Source organism: Lepus europaeus, chromosome 8, assembly GCF_033115175.1.
Source record: "Lepus europaeus isolate LE1 chromosome 8, mLepTim1.pri, whole genome shotgun sequence".
NCBI classification, from domain to species: Eukaryota; Metazoa; Chordata; class Mammalia; order Lagomorpha; family Leporidae; genus Lepus; species Lepus europaeus.
In genome coordinates, this window is record NC_084834.1 from 113006346 (window position 1) to 113022240 (window position 15895).

Genomic DNA, 15895 nt, shown 5'->3' on the forward strand with positions numbered 1-15895 from the left:
CACACAACTGGTGCAGTGCCTGTGTTACGAATTCCTAATAACTTGTTTTGTAAGTAAAGTTAAGTCAAGCAGTAAGGACAAACAAAATAACTGTAGTTGCTATGAGTGATTATCATACAATTATCACAAAATGTCTATTTAAGATCACATAAAGTGAAAAAGTGACTACAAAACTTTTTCAATAATATTTTAAAATAGAAAACAAATATGAATGTATCAAAAGGATCTATCAACATTTTAGCTAGTTTTCCACGTTGTTGGGATTTAAATATGTTTTATTTTTCTTTTATAGTTTTTTCTGTTTACAAACTATTTTCTATTAATAAATTTTATTTTGTAATGAGATATTTTTCAGTTTATAAAACAAAATTCCAAAGCATGTGCATGTTTTGTATATATATCATATTTGCATAAACAAACTTGTCCTTTGTAATATTTAACTGAAATATACTTTTTAAAATTGTAACCCAAGAAAAACAATTATTTATATATATTTTAAATATTTATTTATTTATTTGAATGTCGGAGTTACGGAGAGAGAGAGGCCTTCCATCCAATGGCTCACACCCCAAATGTCAGCAATGACTGGGGCTGGGCCAAGACAAAGCCAAGTGCTGTCTCCAGGCACTTGGATGTCAAGGGCTCAGGTCCTTGGGCCACCTTCTGCAGCTTTCCCAGGGTATTAGCAAGGAGCTGGATCAGAAAAGGAGCAGCTGGGACCTGAATTGGTGCCCCAATAGGAAGCTAGCACTGTAAGCCCCTGTACAACAGCACCATATCTGAAAATAGATTTTTCGTACAGCATTCATATCAACAGATGCTCTAGCATTATAATTATTGTATGTAAATATTGAAATAATGATAATTATAAAATAATGATAATTCTGTAGAAATTGGATATTTAGTGTTGCACTATGATACCTAACAATTATGACATAATTTTTAATAATATTGATTTAAAATCAAGTATGGTATTAATATCCATTTATATGAATAAATACAATTTTCATGTATATACATGCACATAAAAAGTCAAAATATTTTAACACACATGATAATCTTATCACTTATTTCTGGTTTTACTATTATTATATATTCCAACTTATCCACCAAACAAAGTTGCTTTGTCTATCATTCTTGAGATGATCTTGAGAATTTATTTGACCTGGGTTTTTCTTAATTTTAAGATCAGAATATTTGTGTCAAATATTTATTTCTATGGTAAAATATAAAAAATTAGAAATTATGCTTGTTATAAAGCATTAGGATAACAAGGGATATTATAGGACACCATTATATGCTAGGTTCTAATAAATGTGCTTTTAAAATGAAAAATGAAAAATATTAAATTTGCCTGGAGAAAATTTAATAAAATTAATAATAATTTCACTTGTCATATTAGTATCATAAATAATAATAAATAGCATCATAAATAATACAGATGTAAAGCAAAAATAATTTCAATATCTAACATTGTAAATGTATCAATTTCAAATGTCAACTGACTGCTGTTCAGTACTGTTGGCTACAGGAGAGTTGTCTATTGTGTGAAAATACTAAATATGAGTACTTGCATGACATCTTCTTTTTATGCCCCCTAGCATTTGGAAACAGACAAATCACAGTATCTGCTATAAATTTTCTGGTAAGTATCACGTATACCAAATGTTATTTGGGCTCCAATTTTGATTTTATTGACTACAAAAATTGATTGAATATGAAGAATTTCTATGTAGAAAATATCTGTATTTTATGTAATATACATTCATAATGCCATGGACAAATGAATAACTTCAAATGGAAACAAATCACTAGATATCTATATCTATTTAGCAAAACATTGTAGTAAAATATAATGATGATTAGAGTTATTTGAAATATAGTAAATATAGTAAATATAGTAAAAACTTGAAAAATATACTCAGTGATTCTTCCTATCCTCTACACATTTACTAACATAAAAACTTCTAAATAAACCTGCAATTCTAACAGATAAACATAAAAAACTCTTTGGCATAAATTTTAATTTTTTACATTACTTTATAAAATTTTTATTAATATAAAGAGAACAGATTTCACGTATTCCATAGGTACAGTTCTGACTAAATTCACCACTAATCATAACATGCAACAAATAATAATTAGAAAGACCACAATTCCACCAGAGTATAAACAAAAGCTAAAAACAACAATTAGGCGTACTGCAGCTCACTAGGCTAATCCACCGCCTGTGGTGCCAGCACTCTGGGTTCTAGTCCAGGTTGGGGTGCCAGTTCTGTGCAGGTTGCTCCTCTTCCAGTGCAGCTCTTTGCTGTGGCCCAGGAAGGCAGTGGAGGATGGCCCAAGTGCTTGGGCCCTGCACCTGCATGGGAGACCAGGAGGAAGCACCTGGCTCCTGGCTTCTGATAGGCATGGCATGCCAGCTGTAGCGGCCTTTTTTGGGGGTTAACCAATGGAAAAAGAAGACCTTTCTCTCTGTCTCTCTCTCCCCCTCACTGTCTAACTCTGCCTGTCAAATAAATAAATAAATAAATACAATTAATTCACAAGGATGGCTGTTTTATTCCTATACATTATTTTTGATTCTGTATTAAGTTCCACATATCAATGAAAACATAGTATTTATCTTTTTGAGGCAGACTTATTTCACTAAACATAATGGTTTCCAGTTTCAGCTATTTTGTTGCAAAACACAAGATTAAGTATTTACTTCTTAATAATGATCACTGTGAGCAAGACACATTAAACTTTCACAAGTAAATATTAAGATGCCAGATTTAGGAAATTGGTCCCAATACAGTATATCATAATGAAAGTGTTTATGTTATTTGCATAAAATCAATTATATGGAAGAGGTCAAGAATTCATTGTAAACTTAACATCCTGTAATTTAAAGTGCATCATTGTCATTCATGAATTGAATGCATAAGTACATATATATTTGAGTTTCAACAATAATAATGCATGTGGAAATTTTTGGAAAGAATAAACTACCTACTTAAATTCTAATGATTTTAAATTATTATGTATTAAACTAATAGTATATGGTACAACTGATTATTGTACAAAGAAACATAGGAGGAATTAATGACTTTATCTTGTATAAAATACAACTGAATCAGATATATCTCTTTTAAGTACAAGAACTAAATTTTTACTGGTGGAATATATAAAAATAACCTATTATTGATTTACACTTTCATATGAGGAGGAAAAGAATATTATTCATTTAAACCGGGTTTTGCTTGTTATGTTGAAACAGAATATCTTCTAGTGAGAAGACAATATATTAGCACTACATTGACTATGTCTATAGTTAATTCTTATTTGCTCACATGTGAATTATGCATTTTTTAATCATTAACTACTATAATCTTCTCCTTGGGTGTCTATGATTCCTTTGTAGTGCTAATCTGAGTTTCCTAATATAATAAACAAAACATGTATACTATAAGCAAAATAAAATGATATACAATGTGCATATAATATATTCCAAAATCAAGTTAAGTTTTACTATAGTATCTAATTTGGGTGAATTCTACCTTCTATACCATATTCTGAGAAGCATTTTCATTATATCTTTAATTTCTTTCTAACTTCAACTTTGATTCCTCAAACACGTTAAATTACCACAAGTCCACAGGAAAGATTAATTAGTATCAAGAATAGGCAAATTTAGAATGATGTCAGAATAATTTCAATCACAAATCACAAATGCATTTTGCTTGTTTGCTGTAAATGTTGTCACTTCACACTGGAAATTAGTTCCTACATATTTCCATGACCTTTGTCATTGGCTGAATATAAACTCACCTAGAAAGCAACAGCAAAACCCAGATAAGTTCAAAATAAAATGTTTTATACAAACAACACTTCCCTTTCCTCTTTTGATTTTTTTTTCTCCACTTTACATTTGATGTCTAGAAGCAACTATGGTTTCCCAAATCTTTGCACAATGAAAATTTTAGCATGGAATACTGTTTTTCTTGCATTCCTTACTATTTTCAATTTTGTTGGTAATGGGAGGAATATACGATAACCCATACAACAGAGTAGAGAGTACTCTGTTTTATTTGCAAAGTACTACAAATAAGTCTTCCTCAGTTTTGCCTCTCTGTTTCAGTGTCACCATAACTTGTTTACTTATTTAATTTTTTATATCTACTATTAAAATTCAAATATTCTCAGAAAAGGAAAAAACATATTCTTATCATTTAAGCACACCTTTTCATGTAACATTTAGCAGAAATGAATTTCAGGCATAGAACTGGTCATTTTTGATTAAGAGGAAAGATGCTGGAAACAATATATTATAGCTTTAAATAAAGGAAGTATCGAGTGGAGCCCTGCTGTGAAAATTACAGAAAATCCAGGAAACGGCATGTGAAAATTTAGTATGTGTTAGTGAGGTGAATGGATAAAAGTGGACCAAAATCAAGCGCTGTATTCTCAGCAGTCTGCTGCATTTTGGGCATGACAATTATTTTTATCCTTTTCTTTCTATAATAAACACCACTACAATGCTTTTTCACTGGAGACAGAATCTACAACACTGCATGTTACCATAATTTACCACTCTGGTTTCCCTTCCAATATTTTGAAGCTGCTAATATTGGTAGTAGCACACCTAGGGATCGACAATTCCACCTAAAATTGGTTGAAATCATAATTTCTTAAAAGTTTATATTTAAAATTACTTGGAAAAAATCAATGATGTAAAATGATAATGCAGTAATTCTGTTCACTCAAGTATAATTAATTATAATTATTATTGATTTTCAGCCAAAATAGACTCCTACTATAGTAATTATTTAAATTGAATAATCAACTTTATAATCATAAGAATATAATTGTTAAAACGTGCAACATCAAAGCCAAAGTAAAAAGAATTCTTGAGAAACATAATCACAAGTAATATTATAATACAAGTAAACATTTATTGCAGTTAGTACCTGGTACTTCTAAAAATTAATGCGTGGTCCCATTATTGTACTATATGACCAGATTTGTGTTTAATATCGTATGAAAGCTTTATGGATAGAAATAATTCAGGTATTTGCACAACTGTGTTAATGGAGTGAGACACAAACTTAAAAATGAAATATTTTCAACATCAAAATCAAATGTTATGAGTTTCAATTTATTGATTGAGAATATAATTTGCTATTGCAAATTCATGCAATTATGTAATTTTCACATAACAGCTAACTTCATAAAATAATTATAAAGTAGTTTTGTTCACATAATACAATGTAATTTGAACACAGTGTCTGAACTTTAATGTCTTAGTATTATTATTTTCCAAAAATTAAAATGTGTTGGTTAGTAAGTGTCCTTCACAATTTGTGGAAATGGAATTAAAAGATAAATTTCATTTGGTGCAATGTTTTTAAAAAAATCCATATATAGGTCCTTAATAATATTCATTTTCCATCAACTTTTTTATGACTTCCACATGCATGGATTTGAAAATGTTTCTTGCGACAAAATAAGTTGATTTTTCAATGTATTTTTCTATTACCTTTGAAATAACATCATATACAAGTGTGTGTGTATATTTAAATTAATAATTAACATATTTTAGGATTTTTGAACTTCAGTGCATGTTACCCTAATGTTTGTATTATTGGTGTAATAGTCATTCTGGTTATTATAAATAGAATAAAATAGATAAAACTCAAAACAAACCAAATCTGAGGGTAAGAACTATTTTATCAGATTTTATATTTCTATTAAATCAATACAGTGACTGTCATTTCTTGCTAATTTTGTAAGATACTGCATCTGCCAAAAATTAATAATGATATTAACAATACTGATGCACATGAAATTGTGAGAACAGTTATATGCAGAGATAAGATCATTTTCATTCCTATACAAATATAAGACCATAGCAAAAGAATTTTTTACTAGTGTGGAAATCTAAAGGGTTTTTCCAAAGATAAATTGACATAGTCTGCCTATTAGATGCCTAGGGATCTCATACTACCATGTTTTGTTAAACACATTGATTTCATTATTTGTAAAAGAGGATTTTTAACCTAATGGAGTTTGTAAGGAAGAACAATGTGTAAGTAATATGAAGGTGAATGGCTGCACCTGGTCCTTCTTCTACCTCTTGATTTATTCACTGGTAATTTTTATCTTTCCATGATGACAACAAACTACTGACTAAGGCAGCATCCTTCCATGTAAACAATGAGCATCTTTGCTACTGAAATCTACTCTGTTTTAATCCAGTCATGTCTTTCAGTGTGGGTGTCCTGGGAATTAATGGGGGATATTTTCTTAGAAATGTGTAGAACCTATTATCATTCATACTATGTCACTTGTAATAGATTACCCAAAGCTCTTGTGGACTATTATTATGACACACATCCCCACTGTGCATATTTTGTATTTAATAATGCTGATTAAAAATAAAAATTATAGCGTCAAAGACCTGAATGTAAAATGGGGGTTGAGAAGCAAAATTATAAAGATTATCCTTTCCAATCAAATAATTTAATAAACAGTACTTTTTTGTTTATAAACACTGTGATTATTTCAATCACATTAGCAATTAAATATTTCATATTCATCCATAAAACTGAAAAAAGAACGGACTACTGAATTATTAGTATGCTGTTATTGCTCAGATGGATGTCAGTGAGAAACAGTGAGGGTAAAAATCAATAAAGATGCTATGAAGTAAGCACAAATGAATATTTGTTTTAGTTTACTTGAAACTGGAGAAATGCAGTCAAATGTAAATTCTATTTGAATTTATTTATCATTCTAAATAATGAAAGCCCATTAGTTAACATTAATTATTATTAAAAGCATTATACTTAGTTATTCTCTTAATTGTAAGGGAAAAGAGCATGTAACACAATTTTTCATATTAAGTATTTAAAGTACAATTTTAGTATAGTAATATATGTATACTTTTGGGTAATTGCTATCTAGTGATTTTTATATCTAAATTGTCTTTTTTTTTTTCATTTTCAATTCTTTTTATATACAGATCAGCCCAGCATATATTAGGTAAAGATTTCAACAGTTTGTCTTATTTTTAACAAAAAAAAATTCAATTTGCCATTTGCACAATGTCCCTGGGCTGCTTATCCCCTGTGTGTTTGTGTTTAGAAAAATGGACAATTTTGGCCAGCACCGCAGCTCAATAGGCTAATCCTCCGCCTTTCGGCACTGGCACACTGGGTTCTAGTCCGGTTGGGGCGCCGGATTCTGTCCTGGTTGCCCCTCTTTCAGGCCAGCTCTCTGCTGTGGCCCGGGAGTGCAGTGGAGGATGGCCCAAGTGCTTGGTCCCTGCACCCCATGGGAGACCAGGAGAAGCACCTGGCTCATGCCTTCAGTTCAGTAAGGTGCGCCGGCCATGGTGGCCATTGGAGGGTGAACCAATGGCAAAGGAAGACCTTTCTCTCTGTCTCTCTCTCTCACTATCCACTCTGCCTGTCAAAAAAATAAATAATAATAAAAAATTAAAAAATAGAAAAATGGACAATTTTAAGTTAAACTATATGAAAACTTAAAATTTTTGAAAATTATTAACTTGGATATAATTAAGCCAATGTTTTTAAAAGCATTTGTTACTATGATTCTAGAAAATGGTGCAGTCACTTGCTTATAGTTTTAAATATGATTTCTTGATATACATGGGCAATGATTCCTTAGTATTTTTGTTATGTTTCTTCTACATACTTGTCTACAATATCACTCATCTCTGTTACCTGTGGGCCACATGTAGGTCATAGCAGATAGCATCACATGTTAATTATTTAAGACAATTTAAACTTTAGTGTAAAATCAAGCCTAATGATAACAATTATCCTAAAATTTACTTATTCCCTTTGTTAACATATAAGAAGTCAAAAGACCTCTAGTTTAGATAAGAGCTAATCAAGAAGAAATGTGGATTTCCTGCTGAGAGATATTCTGGTGCATAACAGTTAAAGTGATTCTAAATTTTAATTAGTGATACAACCATATATTGAGTTTTTTGAACTGTCTGAACTTTCTAGTTTTGGCCTTGATCTAAGAGAAATTATCTAGGTCAGTTGTTTTATAATCTTTATTGAATTTACCCAGAGTTCTAAACTCAGTGCTTAAGATGAAACTTATAACCAGGCTACCTACACTTTAAAATTCAACAGGAAGTTGTTGAATTGATAAGCATTTAGCATCTTTAAACTTGAAGCAGGTTCTATATAGATTTTTGTAATAATTTTTCTGAAACATTCATAATTGCAATGTTTATGGCTCTGCAAATATTGTTTTAATACACAGTGCATTTCTTAATTTAATACTCCAAAATCAATTTAAGCTGATTATTTCAAAAGGACATTTTTATATCAGTTCTAGATAATGAGCAATAGACTTTTGTTTACCTTCTCAATCTCTTTCTTACATAAAATTTAAAAAGTGCTGAAATATATTCCATTTGTTCAGGTCGAGAGTCATTTGGAATTAAAGTCTGCGGAACTCTAACTATACCAGGGCAGTTCAGAAAGTTCATAGAAAATGGAATTAAAACCTAATTTTATTTTGGCAAAAAATGATTTTGGGGAGCAGCCCACTTGGGTGGCTTTGTGTTGAATAATTAGGTATATACGACAGATAGAGGATGTTTCTTACCGATTGCTAGCGCGTTAATGAAATGAGAATACATAACCCTATGTCAGGTCTGCTTTCAGAAACCTCAGTTGTCTCTTCATGGTGAAACTTTTACCCACAGGAACAGCTACAATGCAGATAATCAATGCTACCTGGTTAACAGCGCAATTGGAATCTGGTTATCAAAAGGGGTAAAAATAACTTCCAAATCTCTGATTTCTGACTAATTATTTTGATTCAATACATGCCCGTAAATATACGGATTTTATAAAGTCTCCTCTACTTGTAATTAGAGTAAAATACATATAGTAAAACGTTATAATCAATGCATTATTTGAGTTTTGTATTTCTCAAGAGCATATTTTAATAGGCATACATATAAGAAACTAAAAAGGTCAAAATGTTTTGCAGATTTGCGAAGCTGGGAATCATTTCATCAACGTAATGCTGGCTCATCCAAATCATACAGGTTGGCTCTTTTCTCTGTCTTCTCTGGAATGAACTGTGTAAACTAGTAGTTTAAAAATCTAACATTAACAAGTGTGTACATGGGGGATATCAATAGTTCAAAACACTTTAGATTGTTTACCACATGTTTTTTTGCCCTTAAATTCCCAAATGTTTAAACTAAGTCATATTCCTCATAGTGATTTCTATGAAATAAAGTGTGCATACATATGAACCCTTTCCACACACACATATGCCAAACCATGATGTCATCTAAATACATGAAATAATAAACTAATGATTAAAAAGTAAAGCAGGATGAATCAGATGATGGATGTTGGGTCTTAGTCCACCCGTACAAGGATGGACTGGGTCCGAGGAAAGGTAAGTGCGCTGCTCGCCCGTTCCCCAGCCTCCTGGTCCCGGAGACAATCAGACGCAGAGGGGAGCCAAGTCTAGCAAGGACTCAGTCACCTTTTGCATAATAGTACCTTTTATAACACAAAACTGTAGAGTCATTGGGGCAGGGCTAAGGACCAACCAATTACTTAAAAAATCACCTTATGGGGGGATTTTTATAGGACTAGCCCTATGTCTATACACTTGTTACTAGTTTTGTTACCTCCCCTGATGTTGCGCAGCCAGTTAGTTTTAGTGGTAAACAACTTTGGATTCCGCCCATCTTACTTCCTCTGGGCGCCATCTTACTTGGCTCCGCGTGGCTTCGTTCCGCGCAGCTCGGGCGGGGGCACCCTGGAGCAGCTGCGCATGCGGAGCCCTCGGGCCTGGCCTGGCCTGGCCACGCTCATGCCCCACAGATTTCCCCTTTTTGTTTTAGCACGCGATTCCTGTCTTAGGTTGCCCCCAGCCGTCCTTGCCCTTACCCATCATTGGTAACCCAGGCAGCTTGGCCATGAGCCCTGTCTTAGGTTGGTGCAGGACGCTGGGTGCTTTACCCGTCTTGGGGTGTCGCGTGACTTGTAATTATGGGGGCGTGGTGAGTTTTCTCCACCGCCTGTCTTAGCTTGTTCCGGTCCATCCGGAATTTTACCCGTCATTGGCAGTGTGTCCACATTATCGCCTGTCTTTCGATCTCCATCCATTTCTGGAAGAGGAAAGACAAGGGGATCTCCCTCAGGGGCAAACTGCTCCCTGGGTGGGTTGTTACTTGCATCGGGCATAGGCCTGATATTTTTGGCCGGTATTTAAATTGGAGTCAACTCCCCTATGGGGAACACACAGCCAAATCCTCTTCCCAACTGAATCAGCAGGTCAGGCCCTCTCCAGAGTCGGGTGAGAGGGTCTCTCCATCTAACGAGCATCTGAGGTTTAGGGGTTAAATGTCCCCAATGTTTTTGGAACCTTGACTCCCTTGACCCTTTCGAAAAATTTAAAATATTGATGGTAAACAAGGCCTTATGTAACTGTAGATGGGGGGTAGCCACTCCCCCTTTTTGTTTTTTTTTGTTTGTTTGTTTTTGAGGCATTGATGGTTTTTTTTTTTACCATAGTTTGTTTCTGTGGGTTGTGAGGAATTTTAGTAGAGTGTTCAATTATTTTACATTTTGGCAGCACTTTTAAACATTCCAATTGGTTATTATCTCTGTAAGATGAGAGATATATCTTTTGATATTTCCAGGGGCCCTTTTGAAGATACCAAAAGTTTAGAGAATTTAGAACTTTGATTTTTAGAAAGTTTGTTAAAGGTGCCAAGAGAACTTAGAGTATTTGGTTAGAATAGAATTTTTTAACATCCTGAAATGATAACCCTTTATTAGACAGGGTGATTTTAACACTTTTAGACCAAATTTAATTATAAAGGTATTTAGTAATGCTTTTTATTAATTTGAACTTAACAGAGACAGTAGAGTACACAATAGATTACCTTGACAGAACATGAATTTTATGTTTTTTGTTATTGAATAAACCAGAAATAAACACCTTGAACATAAGAGTAAGTATACAAAATTCTCACATAACTTAGAACTACTTAACAGAGTTAAAAAGAGCTCACATGACCTAAATTTAGAAATGGCAGAGTAACCCATTAAGCAGACACTGTTAAAATAGACGTTACACTTTTTGTAAAAACAGAGTAAGATTTACGATTGAGACCATTTTCAGATATTTGTCAACATTAGTACACATTTTTTACTTTAACTTTAGGTCAATGTAATTTTGGCATTAGCACATAACTTAAAGAAAACTTTGTAAACAATTTTAAAGTTGTAAACCTTTTAAAACCTTTTATGACTTGTTTACACCTTTTGAAACTTTATACCTGTAGTTACTTTTACATAGTCTTGAATTGTTATGTATGGACAATCTAGGAGAATACATGTTAACAAACTTAAAAAGTTTTTCTTATTGAATTTAAGATGTGAAAAGTACACAATACATAAGACACTGAGTTATTAATGAATACCACACCATTAACTCCTCCTGGACAGTAAACATGGACACTAGTACATGTTAACAACTTTGAAAAGATTTTTATTATTAAGAGAAACATGTTTAAAGCATATTAAAGACATGTAAAACTGAGCAAGTGAGCTACCAAGTAAACCGAAGGGCTTTGGCATTAACTTAATTTTTTGAACCAATCTGTATTGGCTTACTTTAGTTAACAACATAAAGGCTTGTATACACAGAATTTACTTTTATTTTTATAAGACCACTCTAGCTGGAAAGCAAAAGCATGAATACAGCACAGGTCTGACATTATTTACAACATTTTAATATACTTTGCGTAATTTGAATTGACTTAAACAGTTGTTACTTTAACAAATTTAGAGTTCCATTCTTTGAGAGTTCCAGGGATCCTACTGGAAGTCCCAAAGTTGTTAGACTCCATTTGAGAATTTAAACTGTTAGAGAGTCCAACTGCTCAGCCAAAAACTAGTACGTATAACCTGAGTATTTTAACCAAAGCTGTGGGGTAGATCTGATCAGAGTTAGGTAATTACTCAAACATTAAAGACAGACAAATCCAATAAAACACGAAACCTTTAAGACACGTGTAAACTCTTAGACAAGTTAACTACAGCAGCACAGAAAAGAGCTGGTCATCAGGACAGGGAAACACATCTGAAACAAAGCGGCAGGGAATGAGAGACTTCCATAGTCCTGGAGAAAAAGTCTTATTAACTGCAAATAAAAACTCATTAGGTTGGAAAGGGTTAATGGATTGAGGTTTTTGTTCTTTTAGGTAAGGCCAGTGGTAGTTAAAGGCATTTTTTTTCCCCCTCCTAGTGAGGACAGTATTGAATTGTAAATGGAGAGGAAAAAAGCAGCCCAAGGACTAGTCTCCCTAGAGTATCTAGCTGTGGCCTGCACGGGTGCAACAGGCTACACTGACTGGAAGAGAGTGCAGAGAAGGGCCGTGGTCCCCCATTTACAGGGAAGACTGTGCAAGTCGGGGCCTAGTAGGACTGGCTGTGGGGTTGAGTAGGCACGCTGTTTACAAGATGGCGGCGGGCGATTTAAGGGAGGTGAATAACCATAAAGGGGTGGCCACATGGGCGGAATTGGAGGCGCAGTGCGTTGAGGCAGTGTTGGGCTTTTAGGGGTTGCCGCCACACCTGAAAGTCCCACCTTAGTTTTAACTGCCTCTGGGGATTTATGAGCCTTCCTCAGGCCAGCGCAGGCCACCCAATGATTAGCATTTATTCCTTTCCAAACAAGCATTTTAACAAACTGGTCCCAAAGGTCCCCAGCCAGCAACTTACAACGGAGACTGTGTTCGACCCTAACTACAAAATCTGGCAATGACTCTCCCAGCTTTTGTCGCACCCCCGCGATGGGAGATTGGGTGGGCCCCTCATCCAGCTTGTACCAAGCATTAAGTCCTGCCTGCCTCACTTGTTTACAGTACGGAGCAGGTAAGCAGCTTGCTGGATCCCCGTAGAGAACCCTTCCCCCATCCCAGCCAGCATAGCATACGTAATAGGGATAGCTGGCTGGGCTGTTTCGTTAGCTTCGGCTCTCACCCGGCACTCCTCCTTAAAGAAGGCGCACCACTTTATGAACTGGAAACTCGGGAGGACTGCCTTGGCCACATCCAACCAGCCCTCGGGGACACATGGGTGATAAGCTATATCTTGCAGCAGGGTTTGGGCCCAGGGGGAATTTGGCCCATCATTTACCACTGCCTTGCGAAGCTCCTTTAAGTCCTTCGCTTCCCAGAGATACCACTCCAGAGCCCTGTTGCCACCTGGAGCTAAATTAACAGGGTAGGCCTGAGGCAGCAGGTTCCCTGGCCCAGAGTTTACCTCCCTATGCTGCTTTATGTCCACCGGATAAGCTTCCTCAAAGGTCTCCTCATTTCTCCTCTCCCCTCCTGGGCAATCATAAGTGCCCAGATCACAAAGCTCCCTCCGTGGCTCTACATAGGGGGAGGCCGCCTCTGCCCCGGGGAGGTATGGGGGTGGTCCCGGCCCTTCTAGGGTGGATGGGCTAGACGGGACGACTTTTACTTTTGTTTTTACCTCAACAGTTCGTGCCTCCACAGGCTCTCTGTATTCCTGATCAAACTTAGCCCATTTTCTCTCCCCGCCATCTTCCTCTGAGGCTTTAGGCTCTCCCAAGTCCTGCACTTCCTCTTTCTCCCTCTCACCCTCTGAAGCTAGGGTTATAGCGTCTGGGTGGAAGGATGTTTTAAGGGCGGTATCAAAGTGTCTCTCCCTCTTAAGGGTGAGTTTTTCCACCCATGTCCAAGTGTTCCAAGAAAAGAGATTGGCCATCTGAATCCAAAGGGCCAAGGTTATGACAGCTACCCAGACACTTTTTAACATATAGCGTAAGGCCTTTAAGGCCAGGTCCTTTTGGGACGAAACTGCATAAACCATACTAAGGTTTTCACTTACCCTGAGAGACCGTTTAGCCTCGGCCGAAAAGTAACTGTTCATGCCCCACGTTGGGCGCCAGATGTTGGGTCTTAGTCCACCCGTACAAGGATGGACTGGGTCCGAGGAAAGGTAAGTGCGCCGCTCGCCCGTTCCCCAGCCTCCTGGTCCCGGAGACAATCAGACGCAGAGGGGAGCCAAGTCTAGCAAGGACTCAGTCACCTTTTGCATAATAGTACCTTTTATAACACAAAACTGCAGAGTCATTGGGGCAGGGCTAAGGACCAACCAATCACTTAAAAAATCACCTTATGGGGGGATTTTTATAGGACTAGCCCTATGTCTATACACTTGTTACTAGTTTTGTTACCTCCCCTGATGTTGCGCAGCCAGTTAGTTTTAGTGGTAAACAACTTTGGATTCCGCCCATCTTACTTCCTCTGGGCGCCATCTTACTTGGCTCCACGCGGCTTCATTCCGCGCAGCTTGGGCGGGGGCACCCTGGAGCAGCTGCGCATGCGGAGCCCTCGGGCCTGGCCTGGCCTGGCCTGGCCACGCTCATGCCCCACAGATGGACATCCATATTAGTGAGCTCCAATTTGCTAGTATTCATAAACTCAATATTTCAGATGACTTTTTTCTTTTTTTAAGGATTTATTTATCATTAAGGCATATATATATATATATATATATATATATATATATATATATATATAAAGAGAGAGAGATCGATCTTCTTTCCACTGCTTCACTCTCCAAATGGCTACAAAGGTGGGGGTTGGGCCAGGCCACAGAAAGGAGCCATGGACTCCGTCTGAGTCCCCCACACGGGTGGCAGGAACCCAAATACTTGGGTTATCTTCCATTTCTTTCCCAGTTACATTAGCAGGGAGCTGCATCATACATTAGCAGTGGAGCAGCTAAGACTCCAACTGGCGGTCTTGTAAGATGCTGGCATTGAAGGCAATAAATTAACCTGCTGTTCCAAAACATCGTCGGCCCTTAACTTATTTTTAACAAGAGTGATCTTCCAGTAAAACACGCATGAGTGCTGAAATAGCAATGCCTGGGAAAGCACCTTAAATTTTTGTTAGTTAAATATATTTGAAAAGGTTTACAGTGCTTCATTGAAAGATATTTGTGGGAGCTGGTGCTGTGGCGCAGCCGGTAAAGCCACTGTTGGTGACGCCAGCATACCATAAGGGAACCAGTTCGTTCCCTGGCTGCTCCATTTCCTATCCATCCCCTTGCTAAGTGTGAATGGGAGAGCAGTGGTACATGACCCAAGCTGGGCGTCTGAACCCATGTAAGAGACTCTGAAAAAGCCCTGTCTCTTGGTTCAGATCGGTCCAGCTCTGGACATCGTGATCATTTGGGGAGTGAATCAGCAGATGGAAGATCTCTCTTTCTCTCTCTCTTTAACTCTACCTTCCAAATACATAAATAAATCTTAAATATATATATATATATATATATATTTTTTGACAGATCAATACTCTCATTTCAGTTCAGTTACAAAGGGATTCCCAACTGTTTGCTATGTATAACGCGTAATTTAATTGTAAATTTCTTTTAGAAAGGGTCAACATTTAATCTTCATGTTGTCATCATTTGGGATTGTTTCTCTTTTTCAAGGATGTTTTAACACCCATCTGAATTTCTTGTCTTACTTATTTCTGGCCAGATGGTGAACACATTGAATATTTTCCAGAATGATTGTTACATATAATAAAACATCTAGAATTTAGTTAGATTGTATTATATTTCAATACTTATACATAAATTAAGCTGTAACATAAGAATGTCTTATAACAACATTCCAATTTTCTGGGATGACTGTTCAGTTTTGAGTATTTAGAATCCATTTTATATATAGATATCCAAAACACTTTCACTGTGATTTGAAAATGCCTATAGTTTACTTTGTGAAAAAATAACATTTAATGCAAATTATATTGTGATTTTTGTCTCAAGTGTTTTGATGTAAGCCT

At 35.8% G+C, this 15895-nt stretch overlaps 1 protein-coding gene across 1 annotated transcript in view; it reads left to right on the forward strand.

Annotated features, from left to right (window-relative positions):
- TECRL (trans-2,3-enoyl-CoA reductase like) overlaps window positions 1–15895 on the forward strand; it is an 85207-nt gene that overhangs the window by 56641 nt on the left and 12671 nt on the right. The window contains exons 8-9 of the mRNA XM_062199267.1: window positions 1602–1645; window positions 9025–9082. Coding sequence (XP_062055251.1) covers window positions 1602–1645; window positions 9025–9082 — 102 coding nt within the window. The remainder of the gene's footprint in view (window positions 1–1601; window positions 1646–9024; window positions 9083–15895) is intronic.